The sequence below is a fragment of the Pan paniscus genome, chromosome 10 (assembly GCF_029289425.2).
Source record: "Pan paniscus chromosome 10, NHGRI_mPanPan1-v2.0_pri, whole genome shotgun sequence".
In the NCBI taxonomy this organism is placed as follows: domain Eukaryota; kingdom Metazoa; phylum Chordata; class Mammalia; order Primates; family Hominidae; genus Pan; species Pan paniscus.
The window spans coordinates 17,295,066-17,312,648 of record NC_073259.2 but is presented as its reverse complement, the minus strand read 5'-3'; the positions used below and the strand labels follow the sequence as shown (position 1 = coordinate 17,312,648).

The window sequence follows — 17,583 nt, the reverse complement described above, 5'->3', positions numbered from 1 at the left end:
GGGCTGAACTGTTAAGAATGGAAGGGAGCTTAGGATCCATGTGGTGAGAACTGCATTTTGTGGATGAGGAAAATAAGGCCAAGGGAAGTGACGTGATTTGTGAAGGGCCAGGTGTAGAAGCCAGGCCTGAGGACTTTCACTACACCAAACTGCTAAAGGAGAAAGCCCATGTCAGAAGAAACAGTGGCAAATGTTACATCTGGAAAATAAAAAGGATTTTCAATCTAGATCTTGCCCCTGCCTAAGGAGAATGCCTGTGGCCTTCCTCCTCTTGCTGAGTGACCCCTTCATCATATGGGTCTTCTCAACTCCAACTTAGTTGTCTTATAAACCCATTCGCAATACTCCTGTGTTCTGTGATAAGTTTTCCTACAGGCCCTGCTGGCAGGCATCACCTTGAAATTCTGTCCACAGCTTTCTAGCGGGTGCCTTACTTAAATTACCTTCAGCATAAATTTATCTTTATCCCCAGCTCATAAAATTCTACATAATGGAGATGATGTATGATGCTCACATCTATTATTCCCAGCCCTGGCCTGCCTGTTGTTTTAGATGTCCAGCTGCAGATCAGGACAAGTCTTCTTGAATATCCTGGCATTGCTTGCTCAAAAATGAACTCTTACCACTACTTCCAAGTCAGCTCCCCATCTTGGCTAGCCACTTTGTGCCTGAGTATTATTTTGATCTCACTGATCCAGTCTGGGCTTCACTGCCTCCCATTAGGATCACAGCAAGGACACTCTAACTAGCTTTCCTGCTTTAAGTAAGCCAATGAATCTACCCTACGCACTGATGGAAAATGTCTGTTGCTTTTTAAAAAGAGAGCTCCAATCATATTTCCCTGATCAAAACTTTCCAGTGGTTCCAATTACCTGTAAAATAAAATCCAAACTTCTTAACCTGGGTACTCTCAAACCGGGTCATCATTCAACCTACATTTGTTGAGTGCCACCTGGAAGCCATGCCCTGGTGTTAGGTACTGGAGACTTGGCGGCTTAATAGAACACAATCACTGCCCACATTGAACTTTCCACTCTAGGGGAGGGATCCGGAGTAGCAAACAATCAGCAAACAATGTATAACACTGTGTGTGTGTGTGTGTGTGTGTGTGTGTGTGTGTGTGTGTATCTGTGTCAAGGGCCATGACAGAGGGAAAGAATGCTCTAAGATAAAGGAGGAACAGCACCTAGCCTAGATGGAGGTAGAACAAGATGGGAGAAAGGAAAGTGGAATGGAATTAGGGAAGTAGGGATGGGAGTCAAGAGAAGCCTTCCAGGAGACAGTCCACCAGTTTGAAATGTGAGGAGGCAATCAGACAAGCCGGAGAGGCATGGTGAGTGATGTTTGACCATGTTTCAAAGGGAGTGTCTAGCACGTGCAGTCTTGTCTCTGAATTCCTCTTCCATGTACACCGGCCTATATCTCCTTCTTAACATGCTTCCTCATCTCCTTCTTGTTTGCCTTTCAAAGTTTTCAAAGTCAGGCTCCATTACCTTGTCTATGAGGTCTATGAGGTTTGTTCGGCAATCCAGCTAGAAATGGCCCCTCTAATCTCTGAACTCCCTTAGCCTGTACCTGTGTACCTCTGGCATAGAGTTGCTTGGTGAATACTCATGGAATGAATTTCTATTGCCACCTCCTAACTGATCTATGTAGCACCTCACATCCATTCTAGTCCATCAGGCTTATCAGGGCTTCCTGCCTTTTCTGCCTCTTCTACTCATCAGGTGGGCATTCTCACCATCACCCAAATATACTTGGTGATGCTGTTCCAATTACCCTCTGCCTACTCAATCCCACCCATTCTTCATGGTCCAAACCAACTCCATTCCTTCTCTCCCGACACCCATGCTACTCTGCTCTCTCCCTCCTCCAGCCTTCTTTGGCCTTTAGATCAACGCAATCCTGCCTCTAACTGGACAGTAACTTCCTTGAGAGCAGCACCATCTTCCACATGGCCCACCCGACAAAGACTCGACAAAGTGGCAAGGAACTGCGGACAGATTTTCACGTATCTTTGTTCATAGCTCTGAGCAGAGAGAACCCAGTTTCACAAATAATGCTAAGAGGTCACTGTGGAGGGAAATAAACCAGCTATAAAAAGGTGCACCTGAGATAGGATGAAGGGGAAATTTATAGAGACTTGGGAGGAAAGCTTGCCCAAGGTCCAAGTCAAATCAAGTCAAAACCCACCACTGTATTTTCCTTTGTTTGCTTTACATGAATGGTTTCATTGGAACACAAAGAGGTAGGGATTTTTCCTCCAGATATATAACGTTGCCTCTTTGAGTATAATATCTCTGAGTTTCCACTGGAATAGAAAAGGGAAGTATTTTGTAATAAATTCAAAAGAACTATTTAGGATAGTTTGATTTATTTACATGGTTGTTTTATAGTTTTCTTATTGTGAGATTACATACAGAATTGATGATATGAGACAAAATGTTTCAGGTATGTTTGTGTCCCTTCCAAATTACTCGATTTTGAAGATATAAACTTTCAAGTTTCAATAACATCTCTACTTCTGGGGAACTTCTTTAGCATTTCTTCATATAAACGGTCTGTGGCAACTGGGAAGAACAGGGGAGATACGAGTGCTGGGGCTTTATCTCATCTCCTGTAATGAGGGACGTTTCCTCATGACGGTTAGTTTATTAACTTCTGGCAGGTCTCCAGGAGTAAATAAAGGTTGAACGTAGTTAGGGACTATGCCAAGACCTTCTGCAGGATCCTCGCCCTTTGTCAAGTTACATCAGAGTCGAGGTCTGCAGTGGGATTCAGTAAAAGGAGGGCCTTGAGTACTTCAGTAATTAATCCCGCAAGAGGCATAAACCTGAGACCACAGTTCCCCTTTGACATATGTAGTTCCCAGACAGGTACCTTCTAAATATCCACAGGGTTTAGGAAATGAAACTGAGACAAATCTTTGAAGCCTTATCCACATGAGCAATACACTCTGCAGGTAGAGATGCTTGTTACCGAATTGAAATCTTCTAATGCATTCTCAGGAGCCCTTAATTAGACAAGCTTTCTGAGTCAGATGAGCCCGAGGAGACCTCGGCTTGTATTTTTTAGAATTTCTACAGGCTACAAGATGCATTACCTCAAACGAGTCCTACTTCTAAGGGAAACCACTTGAAGCCTTTCTAAACTGGCCTTGGCTACTAGGATCTCCCATTTCCCAGTCTTTATCTGCAGTTCCCCCAGTTCTATTTTCTTTTCTAGCCCTTCTACGTCCTTCTCCTTCCTCTCTTTGTTTTCAGTTGAGCAGTTCACAGCCTGCATTCACTCTCAGCTATCTCTTTTAGAGAGTCAAAAGGCCAGAATGGCATTTTTTTCTTTTTCTGAGACAGGTTCTCGCTCTGTCACCTGGGCTGGAGTGCAGTGGTGCAATCTCAGCTCACTGCAGCCTCCACCTCTTTGGCTCAAGCAATCCTCCCACCTCAGCCTCTTGAGTAGCTGGGACTACAGGTGTACACCACCACACTCAGCTCATTTTAAAAATTTCTGTAGAGATGAGGTTTTGCCACATTGCCCAGGCTGGTCTCAAACTCCTGGACTCAAGCAATTCACCCTCCTCGGCCTCCCAAAGTGCTGGGATTATAGGAGGGAGCCACCATGGCCAGCCTTCTTTTTCTTCTTAGTGGCACAGTTAGAGCCCTTAAGTTCCAGTGTACGTAGGACTAAACTGGGTTCCTCTCCTAAGCTTAAAATTCTCCCCCTTGGTCTGTAAACACTTCCTCTTCTTCCCTCAAACTGGCTCATGCTAGCATAATCTTCCTTCAACTTCCTTCCATCGTCATCCCTTCCTTGTGATGACTCACTGTTGGGATTTCTTGGGCCGGGTGAGGGGTGGTAAAGACCAACCACTAACTAACAGACTTTCCAAGTTGAGCATATGCCAAGAGTCCAGACTCTCACCTGAATGAGGAGATCGATAGCGGAAGTCCTCTTTGGTCAGCAGCAGGAGAGCTTTGCCATTCATTTCAAACGTGTTGCTGTCAATTGGCCTTAAAGAAAACTCATTTTCAGCCCACTTGAGCCACTGGGCTACGTCATCCCTGCTCCAGTAAATTGGCTGCAAGCCTGTTGGAGAGAGCGTGAGGCAGAAAGAAAGAGAGAAAGGTCTTGTCAGTTAGACAGCTGGAATAAAGGGAGAAGATCTCTGAATAGTTAACAAAATGAGTCTCCACATCTCAAGAGCCCTTATGTTCAACTCTGAGTCCCCTCTCCAGCCCTTGTTTGAGCCGCCCCACTGGGGGCTTCTCCAAGCCCAGAAGCAGCCTCCAAGAGGAGTCCAGGGAGCAGTTTGTGCACCAAACCCTACTCTGGGGTGTGCTGTCAGATTAACTTTTTATTTAGAGGCAAAATGAGAAAAAGATCTTTTATGTGTTTAAGGGATGGTAGGTCTTAGAGACCTGCCCTTCCTTGCCCAGTTCCAGGGGCTGTTCCAGGGTGCCCACAGCACCCATAGGGGCTCAGAACTATGACACGTGTCAGTGTGGTTGGAGGGTCCTCAGATTCAGAGCTGATCTGATTGCAGCCCAGCGTCCTTCTGAAGAAAGAATGTTCCAGAGCTGAGCTTGACCTTCCAGAGCTGCCAAATAATGAAATGTTCCCTGAAACTTCTTCCAGGAAGAGCAATTCACTCAGCCTCTGGGAAACCATCAGGCTGGCCTCTGGCAATAAGAGGGCAAAGTAAGGATAAAAGGTCTTCTGCCTTTTTATTCTACTCACTGACATTAGAGCTTCCTGGTGGGGTGGTACTTGAACTCTGAGTAGGAACCAAGTGGGCAGGAGGGGGCTACAGAGCAGGGCCTGAGAGGTTGGCTCAGGTTGGCTCTCTGGGAGCCTGACTGTAAGTCTATAGTTTTATTTTATTTTGCTGCTGTGAGAAATCTTTGATAAGTTAGAACAGTGGTTCTCAAAATGTGATCTTGGGACCCATCAGGGTTCCCGAGACCTTTGTAGGATGCCTATGAAGTAAAACATCTTATCACAACAATATTAATTATTTGCCTTTTTCGCTCTCATTCTTTCTTAGGTGGAATGTTCTAGAAGGCATATGACGTGATCTTGCAACAGACTGAATGCAGAAACAGAGATGAGCGTCCCGCCATCTTCCATTAAGCCAGATTTTAAGAGACTTTCAAAAATGTGTAACAATGCTACTCTTCTCACAAATTATTTTGGTTTGGGAAAATATATTTTAAAATATGTTTGCATTAATATAGAGTTGGCTATTTTACTTGCTAAATTCATAAATATTTTGTAAATACCCAGGTTTAATTTATATAATAATATGGTAACTACAGATAACTATAACCCATATAAGCAAAAGCTCTTTGGGGTCTCCATTAATTTTTAAGAATCAAAAGGAGACATGAGACCAAATTTAAGAACTGCTGGGTCAGAAGAAGCTAGATGTTCAATGGATCTTCATTCTCTAAAATCACATGGTGTGAATCAATAGTTCAAACAGAGCAATGGCATCAGTGTTGCTAAGAGGACCTTCCGTCTCTCACTATAAGTTACTTAAACTTGCTAAGAAGACTTCACAAGTGTGTTATAAAAGTGTCCCTCAGTTTGATCCTGAAAAAAATTACCTTTCATCCTAAACCAGGCATGCCAAAGAACAATCTGGTTTGCTATATGGGGCTGCTCTTCCTACCTGCTGAAGTGGGGAACAAACGGCTCAAATGCCCTGGAAAATGTCCAGGGCCTCTGGGCATGATTGTCTTCCAAGTGGCTCCTTTGCAAAGTATAGTTTTGAGGAATGGTAGTTGGCTTCCTCTAAACCTGTGGAAGTCCCCTCAAAACCAAAACCCCTTTTTTGTAGTGCACCAAAAAAAGAACTACTGGGCACTAGAAATCATTAGAGATGAGCATTTAAGAGTTTTTTTCTTGGTGTTTTTAGGATAATTTTTTTTTCACATGGAAACAAATTAGAATTTCAAATAATGATGTATGGTGCGTTACTGCTTTATGATCTTTAGAATAAAATACAGCCACTAAAGGTTTTTGTTTTTGACTCCTGACTGGCCAGAAAGTGATGCCTATTAAAAACAGTCCATGGATATGGGAAGTACCAGCTCTCTCCAATGACCTTGAAAACATGTATCTAGAATCACAGGGAGGTGGGAGTGGCAGTGAGGGTTACTCAGCAAAATCTCAGTTTTCGAACCAGTAAAAACCTTAAACCTAACTCCTTACTGTCAATGGTGTCACCTTTGAACAAGAATGGCACTGCGACTTGTTATTATGGACCTTCCTCTCCTTCACACAGGGAGTTCCCATTAGGGGACACATGTGAAGGTCTGGTTCCTCGGGCCTAGGAAGGTGCCTGGAGGTGAGAGGTCCAGAGAGCAGAAGATGCTCAGGCAGAAACAGGAAAAAGTACAGGGTGGTTTATTGGAAACATGGGCCCCAAAGCAAATACAGAACTGAATCCCGCTTGGGAGGGGAAATGAGAGTAAAATGCTGAAGTTTCTGCAGAGGACACGCTGCAACGGAGGGAGGTGGGTGAGAAGGGGGTGGGGGATGCAAGTAGTAATTTGAGGTTCTTTATATTCTATGGAAGAAAATACTCATGAGTAATCTTTTCCCTAAATACAAGAAGAGTCACACTCCAAACAGCTCTGCCGGTTAAGCACAACAGTTTCTCTTTTCACTTCCCATTAATGTCTCCCACAGCCCAGCCCCTGAAGCAACCAGGGCCACCGTGTGGAAACCCCCTCACCAGGAACCGACGCGAATGCCCTGGGCTTATGTACAAGAGGAACCCAGCAAGTTACAGGGGAGACTGTGGCGATCCCAGCAGTCATACAAAAGTGATCCTGACAGAGCAAGCCACCTGCTCGAGGCCACTCAATACATTTATCAGCGTCGCCGCTCTTCCTTTAGCATAAAGAGAGAAGTAGGTGGACACGTTCACCGAGCTGGAAAGAGGCTGGATAAACTTTGGTGTTCAAAGTCAAGTCCCACTGTTATTTCCTTTGTAATTCAATAGAATAAAAAGGTTGTGGTGTAGAATTGAGGGGGGAAAAAGCCCCTTTTCCTTAAACCTAAAGCCCTTAAGACCTTGTGTGTTAGCGTGTCTAAATGGAATAGAGCCTTGCACCTGGAGGCAATTCTAATCAGGCTGATTTAATTTACTTAATAGTCATTTACTAAGCACTACTATGCACCTAGTACTGCTCTAAGCACTTTATATGAATAGATATTAGCTCCTTCAACTGCATGCTCACACAACCCTATGATAGGGATTCAGATTAGGAAACTGAGGCCCAACGCATTTAAGGGACTTGCCCAAGGTCACATAACCCTAGTAATGACAGAAGCGGAGATCTGAACCCAGGCAATCTGGTTCCAGAATCTGTGCTCTTATCCATCACACTGTACTTCGACATGCATGTCCCATCCAGATCCAGAATTGAGACTGGTTTTGAACATCCATTAGGGATTCAAAAAAGACTGAGTGAATTGACTCCTACCCATCCAAGACTTAGATCCTTGGAGACTTTCTCAAATTATCAACAGACTAAAAATATAGCCAAAAAATCTGTAGATCCCTGGAGAAGTAGATTTATAAATGGGAAGAGGAGGGAGGTGTAGGTGGGACTCTACTTTTAATGCAACCAGGAATAAAGTCCTCCCTTCACAGGCTACTTGCTCCCAGGCACTCATGGGTGCTTGGTCTTGAGAGTCTTACACGGCTCACAGCTGCAAATGGAACAGAAGCTGCATGGGCAGAATGAGGGAGGCACATACATAACTTGCTTTATTTACGGCCATCTCTTGCAACTTTAATTCAACAAAGTCAAAGAATATAGATGTTAATGATCATTAGGAAAAGGAAAAAAAGGAGAGAAGGAGAGAGACCATTACTCTGCACCTATATTATACTATTCCCTGTGCACATAGCGTGCCTCTTGAGGGCCATTTACTAAGATCAGCATTTTTAATGCCAATTAGTTTCAGAGAATATTTGAAAAGAATTTTGTACAGAGAAAGTGAACTGCTGTGATTAAGAAAGTTACTAAAAATTCTACTGTACTTCTCCCCTCTCCCGAGTAGGTCCAGTATATTGTGTCATATCCTTCAGTGACACACCCAGGCCCTTAAACTTACTTCTAATATTTCTTCAATTCCATGCTTTAATGGGCAGCCACATTCATCAGTACATTTTGACCCTGTTTCAGACTTTCTGAGATGTTCTTAAACTAATGATGACAAACATGTTGGGAGACAGGAGCCTGGATTTTATTCCCAGATCTGCCATGAATTAACATTTGATTCTGGGCAGGCCACTCAGCTTCTCTGTGGCTCAGTGACTTCATCTGTACAATGACGGGCTTAGAGTATGTGATCTCTATTCCCTTCAGGGTTTCATGTAGTCAATATGCTCCTATTAAATTTGAATCCAAAAAACCAAAGAATACAAATACAGCCAGGATCTTTTTCTACAGAATTACTCCATGCCCATGGCCATGACCCTGAGATTTTGTAACTTCCTGAAGGATCTTCTGAATCACAGAAGACAGATTAATGCTTAAGGGTGTTTCATTATATTCTAATTCTTAGAAAAGTTATAATCTAGCTATGGCAATAATCAACATAACTGCTTGCATCGGGGTAGTACTTCAGAGTTGATAAGGTGCTTTCATACATATTACCTCATGTAATTCTCACAAAAGCCCAGTGAAGTCTGTTGCATTCTCTTTTCAGTTTAATAGAAAACAGGGCTTAGTCATCAGGTGATTTTATTGATTTGAGCAACACTCAGTTCAAGCTTTTCTGCTACAGTAGCCATTCAGCAAAACCACTCTTTATCCAAACTTTCTGTATAAACAGGAATTTGCTCTAGGTTCTAACGTGCTGGAGACAGAATCATAAAATGTGAAAGATGGAAGCTGAAGCCTGGAAGTTAAGAGACTGACTCAGGATCAACCTGCCCCTGATCCCCTGACTTTTCCCAACATCCCATGTTGTCTCATAACTTGATTCAATGACCCACACCAATTTTGTAACTCTCAACACAGTGAGGACAGTTATCACGTCCTTGCTTAGTCATTTTGCCTCCAGATGAAACGTCCTTAATTGGTCCAAAGATAACTCCTCCACTGCAGTTTGTACACCCTTACCAATCTGCCTGCCTCCTCCCGAGATCTTATGTAGCTTCAATTCCTAAACGCAGCAGTAGGAACAGGACTAGCATTTTTCTTTCTCTGGACAATATACTTCTATTGATAGTAACAGCTAGCAATTACTGAACATTTACACTGAATCTTATCACTGCAATGATTATTATTCTTTTTTTACAGATGAGAAAACTGTAGCACACAGAGATGGAAGTGGTGGTGCCATGACAGAGATCCAGGTGGTCTAGCTCTGCAGTGTCAACTCTTAACACCCCACCATAGTGCTTTTTGTGTAGCCTAATAACAGCAATGCACTTACTTGTAAGCGAGTGATTGCTATGTGCCAGGAGCCATTCTAAATGCTTTGCATATGTAACTCATTTAATCCCTGCAGCAATCCTGTAAGACAGGAATGATCCCCATTTATGGAGGAGAAAACTAGAACACAGGGAAGTTAAATGACTTGCCCAAAGTCACTCAGCCAGGAAATGGAAGAGCTGACATTTGAATCCAGGTGACCTGGCTCCAAGCCCACGTTAAGAACTACCTAACTCTCTAAGCTTATTTGGTGTTTTGGCAGGATATCAAATTAAATTTATGACTAAATTTTAAAAAGAAAAAGTTTCACGGTAGTTCAGCATGCAGGCACTGAGCACATGCACGGAATCTCTATTTCCCAGCTGTGTGACCTTGTACAAGTTACTTAACCTCTCTGTGTCTTGCTGGTGTCAACTGAAAAATGAGGACAACTTTCAACCTGTGAATTAAATATCATTGAATCATAGATAATGTACTTATACAATTTTCAGATGACATAAAACTAGTGTAGAGTAAAATTATACACATGATGATGATACGAAACACACAGGCCAATATCTGGCATAGAGCAATCACTTAATAAACATTAGCTATTGCTTTTGTACTGTTATTATTATAATCACCTTTATAATCTCACCCTACCTGAACATATATAGCTAGCACTTGGAACCCAACTGTAAGAATGTATATTAATTGATATTATATTTTATCTTATTATTTTTAACCATCATCCCAGCCTGCTGCAGTCTCTCCAGATTTCCATTGATTTCTAGCATCTATACTGTGTAATTTCACGTCATCTGCAGCTTTGCTAAGCATCTGTCACCTCCACAGGTTACTGACAAAGTGCAGATCGTATAGGGCTGAGATGGGAGTACCCTGGTGACACACCAGTCACCTCCTTTCAGATGGATACTGATCAAGTTATTGACTCCTTTTGGGAAGAGTTGTTCAATGATCAATCCATCTAAATACTCTGGTTTTTGGACATTTTCCAAGCTCATCCATGAAAGCAACATCAGAAATTCAATGAAACGCCTTCCTGATATCCTGAAATACAGCAACTACAACACTTAGAGCAACCTTATTAAAGAAGATGAGGAGAGAGGATGAGGAGCAGATGGCTGGCTCCAGAGTGATAATGTCTTCCACTAGTAACATGTATGTTTGAAAATCTGTCCTGAATTTTATCTGGAAGTTCCATCAGGTTAGCTGTTTTATTTCATACACACACTTTCCCCAGCTTCTCTTCCTAAAATCAGGTTACCAACAGTTCCTATTCTTTTAGTACAGCTTCCATTTCCCACAACCCTGAAGGATCACTGCCAGTGGCTTATCTTTCACCCCTCTGAGTTCTCAACCCTGGGATGTCATTTGTCCGGGCCAAGAGCCTTGCATTTATTCAGAACTTAGTTTGCTTTTACAATCAATTCACCCATCTCAGGCTTCAATTCCCTTCTGTCAATGTTTGCACTACCTGTTTCAGTCTGACAATCATTTTCCTTCATGGAAGAGAGAAAGAAGTTGAACAGTTTTGGTTTCTTTGCCATTTGCTGATGTTACCCCATCCAACCCCATCAGCAGGCTGACATCATGCTTATTCTTATCCTGCTGCCCACATTTATTGTTTTCTTAAGCGTATTCCATGGTTTTCGGCTCACTTACGTTTTAAAATTCTAGAGCTAAGAAACTCTCCTTTATATGTTTCTTTTCATTAAGTTGCTTTTTCATCCATTATATACATCTTTTTAAAAATCGGAGCTCATTAGACTGGTACTCACAAAACAGTGAGAAGATAAATTGGCATCATCTCTCTGGCAAACAACTTAGTGATATTTTAAGAACCCTGTAAATGTTAACTTCTCAGAATCCACCTTAAAGAAATAACTTAGTATGTGGAAGAATCTTTCATGCACAAAGATGTCTATTGCAGTGTTATTTTTAATAATGAAAAACTAGGAACAGCAATAAGGAAATAGTTAAGTAATAGTTACTGACAATATCTATGATAGAAAATTAATGCAGCCAGTAACATGATGAAGAGTATGTATTCATATTGAAAAATAGTATGTGTACATATATAATAATCTCAATGCATAGAAAAATACAATGAAACATAACAGTATTCAAAGAATTGACACTTAGTAAAATTGTAGGTGATATTCCCTGTCTCCTTTTCCTTTTTTCTTTCTTATTTCTCATTCTCTATTAAGCATGTTTTACTTTTATATTTAAAAAACTATTTAAGGGCTGGGTGTGGTGGCTCACACCTGTAATCCCAGCACTTTGGGAGGCCAAGGCCGGTGGATTGCTTGAGGTCAGGAGTTTGAGACCAGCCTGGCCAACATGGTGAAACACTGTCTCTACTAAAAATACAAAAATTAGCTGGGCATGGTGGCAGGCGCCAGCTACTTGGGAAGCTGAGGCAAGAGAATTGCTTGAACCCAAGAGGTGGAGTTTGCAGTGAGCCGAGATTGCACCACTGCACTCCAGCCTGGGCAACAGAGTGAGACTCTATTTCAAAACAAACAAACACACACACAGACACACACACACACACACACAATTTAAAAATTGAGCTAATCAGAGAATATCCCCAATATCGCCTCATCAGTTTCTTTAGTTGTCTCCCTTCCTTCTTATTCCAATAAGGGTCATATGCAGTTGATAAGTCAGGATTTCATTTTCAAGAGCAGCCCAAATGACTCTGAGTTGTGTCTCAGCATTCAGATCATGAGATCATAAATACTTTTCCCTACATTTTAAAAATTTGCCTTAAGTCAAGAAAACACATCTGTTCTTGTCTCTCATTTCCCTTCCCCAATCCTAAAATCATGTTTTTATTCTCACCCTCTGCTATCATTTCTACTTTTCCAGACAATTCCTCATTTGTCAGATTTGAGTGCAAATTAGCAATGCTCCTCAATGCATCTTCCACCTTCTGGGAGATGAAATTGTGAATTGTTAGGTACATGTGTTAAGAGTTAACATGTCCATGCATGTAGCTGAAGGGGATTTTGCAGTGATTTGCACACGGTGCCTGGCACATAACAGTCCCCAGGTAATGCCAGACTGTACAGCCAAAGATTTCCATTCCTAGGCAGTCCACATCTGAGCCAGCTCTGCAGTCTGTGATTGGCACCCCTCTCCTCCCCGACACATCTGATCACTTACTCCAGCTCCGGTTTTGATGGTCAGGACACTCAGCTCTGTGCAGTTCAAAACATTACCAGATGCTTCCGCATCCATGTCATGCCATCATCTATTCTGCGAGGGAGCTAAAGCTGGCACAACTGTATTTTCAGAAGAAACTGAAGTTCAGAGATCGAGGGACTTTCCCAAGGTCACAATGAACCTAAGACCAAAACTCCAGCTCCAGGCTTTCTGTATTACCCAGTGAACTTCCCCTGGGTTAAAGGAAATAATGGATGTAAAAGCCCCTTGCACTCTAAAATGCACTGTAAAAATGCAAGGGAATGAGGAATAATAAACCATAAACTCAACTTCTCATGGCAGGCCTGGTCTAGCTGCAGATCCCGAATACTGCTCGGTGCCCACAGAGCACCTTCTGACCTCTGCTTGCCGAGGGCAGGGTTTACTTAGAATTCTTCCCTGTGTACTCTGCCCTTCAAAAGAAAACCAAGTGTCCTCAGAGCCCTTCAAGCTGCTTCCCAGAGGCACTTTTCCGGAGACTTTTCTGCCTCTTTTCCCTTCCCCACCGGCCTGCTCTCTGCAAATCTGCTCAAAACCCCCAGGCCAGCCTCGGATGCATTCTGACAAGCTCCACATCTCACTCCTCTGGGTCTGCCTCTAACCTTGAATGTGCTATCTCACCAAAGCCGCTTTCTGCAAACAAATTCTGTCACTAGGGAATTGGAAGTTCCAAAACATTTCCTACTTCTGTCCTCAAGGTTAGCCTGTATCTCAGCACTAAGTTTCCAAGTGGAGGTCGGAAAGTTATACTCATGTCTTTCAGCCCAAAGTCCAAGAACAAGAACACTCTATGTTCATGTTCAGATCCAAAGTCACAGTCAATTCCCTCGAATGATGTTTTTTCTTATAAACTTCATTTTGTGGATTTTTCTGACTTTTATCTAGTTTTAGCTACAAACGGGTTTTTAGCAGAAAACCTGTTGACAGCAAAACTGACCCAGAGCTTGCCGCTCAGCCTCACAAACATGACTTAGAAGAGTTCTTCTCATTTTTGCTTCTGGGCAGCAAGCCCAATGTGGTGACAGCCATGTAGCATTTTAGATCAGACCTTGGGTTTCGGAGTCAAATTGTCCTGGGTTAAAACACTGGCCACACCACTTACTAGCGCTGGGTTAGTTACGTGTCTGAATCCGTTTCTCCAGCAGTAAGATGGAGTCCAGAATAGTACTTACCTCTTAGGGCAAATGTGAGCATGAAATGAGGTGATCCCTATAGAGATGTTGCACAGTGCCTGGTACACAGCAAGTGCTCAATGCATTTTGGGGGGTTGGGTAGGACAAGGACTGGATAGTAGATGAGTTGTACTTTGTCCCATGTCTCCAGAAGACCAAAATACTTTCAGCAGCTCCCTGGAGCTGCAGAAGCTGGAGCAAGCATTCTTGGAAGGTGCCTGACGGCTCTGGCAGGAGCTATGAGGCCCAGTACAGTGCTTCGAGGAGGGGACTGAATTGTCATCGTGCAGGCTGGGAAAATGGCTCAGGTGGGGTTGCGGAAAACAGCCTGGATCAGGGAGAGGTTGGAGGAAAGAAGGCTGAAGGAGGTGCCCGCTCAGGCCCCAGGCCAGGCTGAGGCAAGTAAGACATTTGCCCCAGGAGCAAAATTTAAGGGGTGCCTTTAAAAAGTTTCAGTAATCAAGATTAAGTCATGTAATGCAATATTTTAAAAATCAAAATTAATGCAGAAAATGTATGGTGACGTAAGCATCAACATTTTAATTAAAGTCCATATCAAAAAAAAAAAAAAGATAATGGGGAGGGGACAGCAAAAAGGGAGTGGGGAAGAGATTAGAGCAAGTACTTCTCAGTGTTAGGAAGAAGGTACAGGATTCCTTGAGAATTCAGCCAGAGTTAATAAACCCCCCTTCAAAATGCACAGGCACATGCACACAAATATTTGCTTGTGATTTCAAAGCTTATAGACTACCTCAAGTTTATCCATGGATCCCTGGAGAATCCGTTTAGTATTTTTTTTAGTCTCATGTATGCAAATAGTTCTGACAATATGTACCTGTGAGGTAATGCGAAAACCAAATCAGGTTTGAGAAGAGAGATATATGTCTCTCCTGATATTTCAGGGAGAAAAACAGAAAAGAGAGACAGGAAGGGTGCCCTCTTCTCACTAAGAAGTGGGGGTACAATGAAATGTTTGAGCTGTCATTTCTTTATTTGAAATGCACAGTCCTGACCTTAAATAGGGAATGTCCCTTCTTCAGTTATTATAGACATCATTGCTAACATATTGAAAGTTTTTCTTCATAGTAGTTAGGGTCAATCACTGCAAATAACCTTAATTTATGTACAATGAGGCAACTTGGCTATGCAAGGAGAGATACTATACAAGGATGAGTTTCTAAAGCAAAGAGGCATTAAGGCAGCATTTCCTATACTGCAGGGCAGAAAGGTCATTTTTATTATCAAACTTACTGATATGTATGCTTACAAAGAAGCCTGAGTTTAAGAAGAAAAAAAAAGTAGGAAAATAGATATTAAGAGTTGAAATGTTCCTCAAACAGATTTATTGAGAAATCGAAACTGCTGGAGGAAAGTTGGTGCAAGAATGTTTGTAATCCTCAGCGGAAATGGATGGGGTAAAGAGAACATAAAGATCCTGCAGGATTTGCATGATTCACAGAACATGGATACTCTCCTGAGGGTGCCTGAATAAAGAAGGATGAAAATTCTTTCCCCTCCTGCTCTTTTAAACCGCACACGGACCATCTCTGGTGCCCGGCACAGTCTGCAGAACATTCCTGTGCAAAGTGTAACCAGAGTAAAACTCATTCTCATTCTGAACTGGGACCTGATCTGTCCGTCACTTGCACGGAGGAGGCTTGGCTTTGTGTGGCTCAGCTGTGCCTGTTCCCAGCCCTCTCGGGTGTCTCTATTCTCCTGCGAAATTTTAAAAAGCCTCTTCTCAGGATGGAGACAGTCCTGATAATCACTGAATTCCAGGAGGAGGAGGTGGAGGTGGACAGGAGGTGTGGGGGCAGGGCGCGGGGGCTGGGAGAAGGGAATGCGAAAGAGGTGTTGAACTTTTACATGAACAGACCTCAGAAAATACACATAGGGCCCCAAAGGCAAATCTGACCTACAACACCTCCAAAGCATGGCTTTTCTAGAAGATGCTGTTTTTTAAGGAGAATTCCACTGCACCCCCTTCTTCCTTGTCCTCTTCCCTGGCTCTTTGGAGAGTGCTTCCAAGTGCTTTCAAAGGCCCGGTTGGTTGCCTTTGGGTGTCGAATCTACCCTCCACCGAAAGGCTGTCTGGACTGCTGCTGATTCAGCATTTCGCGGGGCAGACTGCTGTGACACACAGGCAGGATGAAATCATTTTAACAGCGTTGCTGACGCCTCATGAAACAAACAAACAAAAAAAAACAAACTTGGAGAAGCAACTTCTATTTAAAGATAATTGTGTTGCATTTGTGTGTGTGTGTGTGTGTGTGTGTGACAGACTTCTCTCTATTCTATTCTATCTCATCCCCTTATTCCTCCTTTCTGAGGACATTCATAGGGAAATGGCTTTTATAGACCTATCAATAAAAAAGCTGTAATCTTTTTTCTCACCAGTTATTAATATATTCCCTAGTATTAGAGTTGTAAAGGTTACTAATCCCCTGGCTTAAGATGGTCACTTGGAGTCAGGAAAGCTAAACACCACCACAAAGCGAACCCCGTCTCCCCTTCCAGGGCCACAGATATGTAACTGGATGTCTCATGCTTTGTCCCTGGGCTTATCTGAGACTCCAAGACTCATACTGGGAGGCCCTCCCTTGCTGCAGAACACTTTTCTCCTTGGCTCTGTCACCCCACCTGGGATTTTACATTATTCATTCGTTTGGATGAAAGCATGAAGATCTCTGTACCAGAGGAAGCAGGCAAAAGGAAAATGATAAATCAATACAGGCTGTTCACACTTAGCTTTGGTGGGCAGTCAGATGAATGAGTGGGGAGGAATGAGTCAGGTGACCCTTGAGTTTTAAGGGCAGACTCCCAAGTAGGTGGCAGGGGTCCTGGAGGCAGGATGGTAGGAGTGACAAGAGGTAGGAGCCCTCACTCCCTTCGGCCCGTCATCATTCATGGCTTACGATTCTTCAAAGGTGCTTTTCATTCTGTGCTGGAAAAGGTATGAGTGTTACAATATAGATGTGAATATTCTGAGTTCCGGAAAGAGGCCGATGTCTGTTTTTTAACTTTGACATGGGAGTCTGGAAAATCTGTGAAGAGCATGAGTGGCTCATCATGGATGGAGCAAGTAATGCTAATCCACCAAGTGCAAAAATGCTCCCCTGAGATTGGGCAGAGCGTAAGATGGGGTGAGGTCTCTGGGTGGTCTGCAGGCTGGCCTCCTGCTACCCTACTATTTGTAAAAGCATGCTGTTGGCCAGGTCCTGTGGCTCACACTTGTAATCTCAGCACTTTGGGAAGCCAATGTGAGACGACTGCTTGAGGCCAGGAGTTCGAGACCAGCCTGGGCAACATAGCAAGAGCCCCAATCTCCTTGAAAAACAAAATAAATTAGCCAGGTGTGGTAGTGCATGCCTGAAGTCCCAGCTACTCAGAAGGTTGAGGTGGGAGAATTGCTTCAGCCTAGGAGTGGCTGCAGTGAGCTATGATTATACCACTGCACTTCAGCCTGGGTGACAGAATGAGGCTCTGACTTAAAAAAAAAAAAAAAAAAAAAAGGCATGCTTTCTACTGTTGTTGGCAGGAATTGCTATCTTGATGGAAATATTTAAAATCTCTCTTAACCACGTTATAATAAAATGAAACAACGAAATTCAAATCCTGTTTTTGTCACTTACTAGCTCAGTGACTGGAGAGGGCTGAATGCTGGCTGCCAAATAGAAATGTCCGTGTCCTAATCCCCAGAACCTGTGAATAAGACCTAATTTGAGAATGGCTCTTTGCAG

The 17,583-nt window shown here is 42.9% G+C and overlaps 1 protein-coding gene across 5 annotated transcripts in view; it reads right to left on the bottom strand.

Moving 5' to 3' along the window:
• The window catches only part of ETV6 (ETS variant transcription factor 6), a 396,338-nt gene that overhangs the window by 47,769 nt on the left and 330,986 nt on the right, over window positions 1-17,583 (bottom strand). For 4 of the 5 annotated variants that reach the window (XM_063593357.1, XM_034935384.4, XM_034935383.4 and 1 more), the window contains one exon: window positions 3,922-4,086. In XM_063593357.1, the coding sequence (XP_063449427.1) occupies window positions 3,922-4,086 (165 nt within the window). Of the gene's footprint in view, window positions 1-3,921; window positions 4,087-15,758; window positions 15,868-17,583 lie in introns of those variants that run through there. The other variant, XM_055095404.2, reaches the window with a different exon arrangement.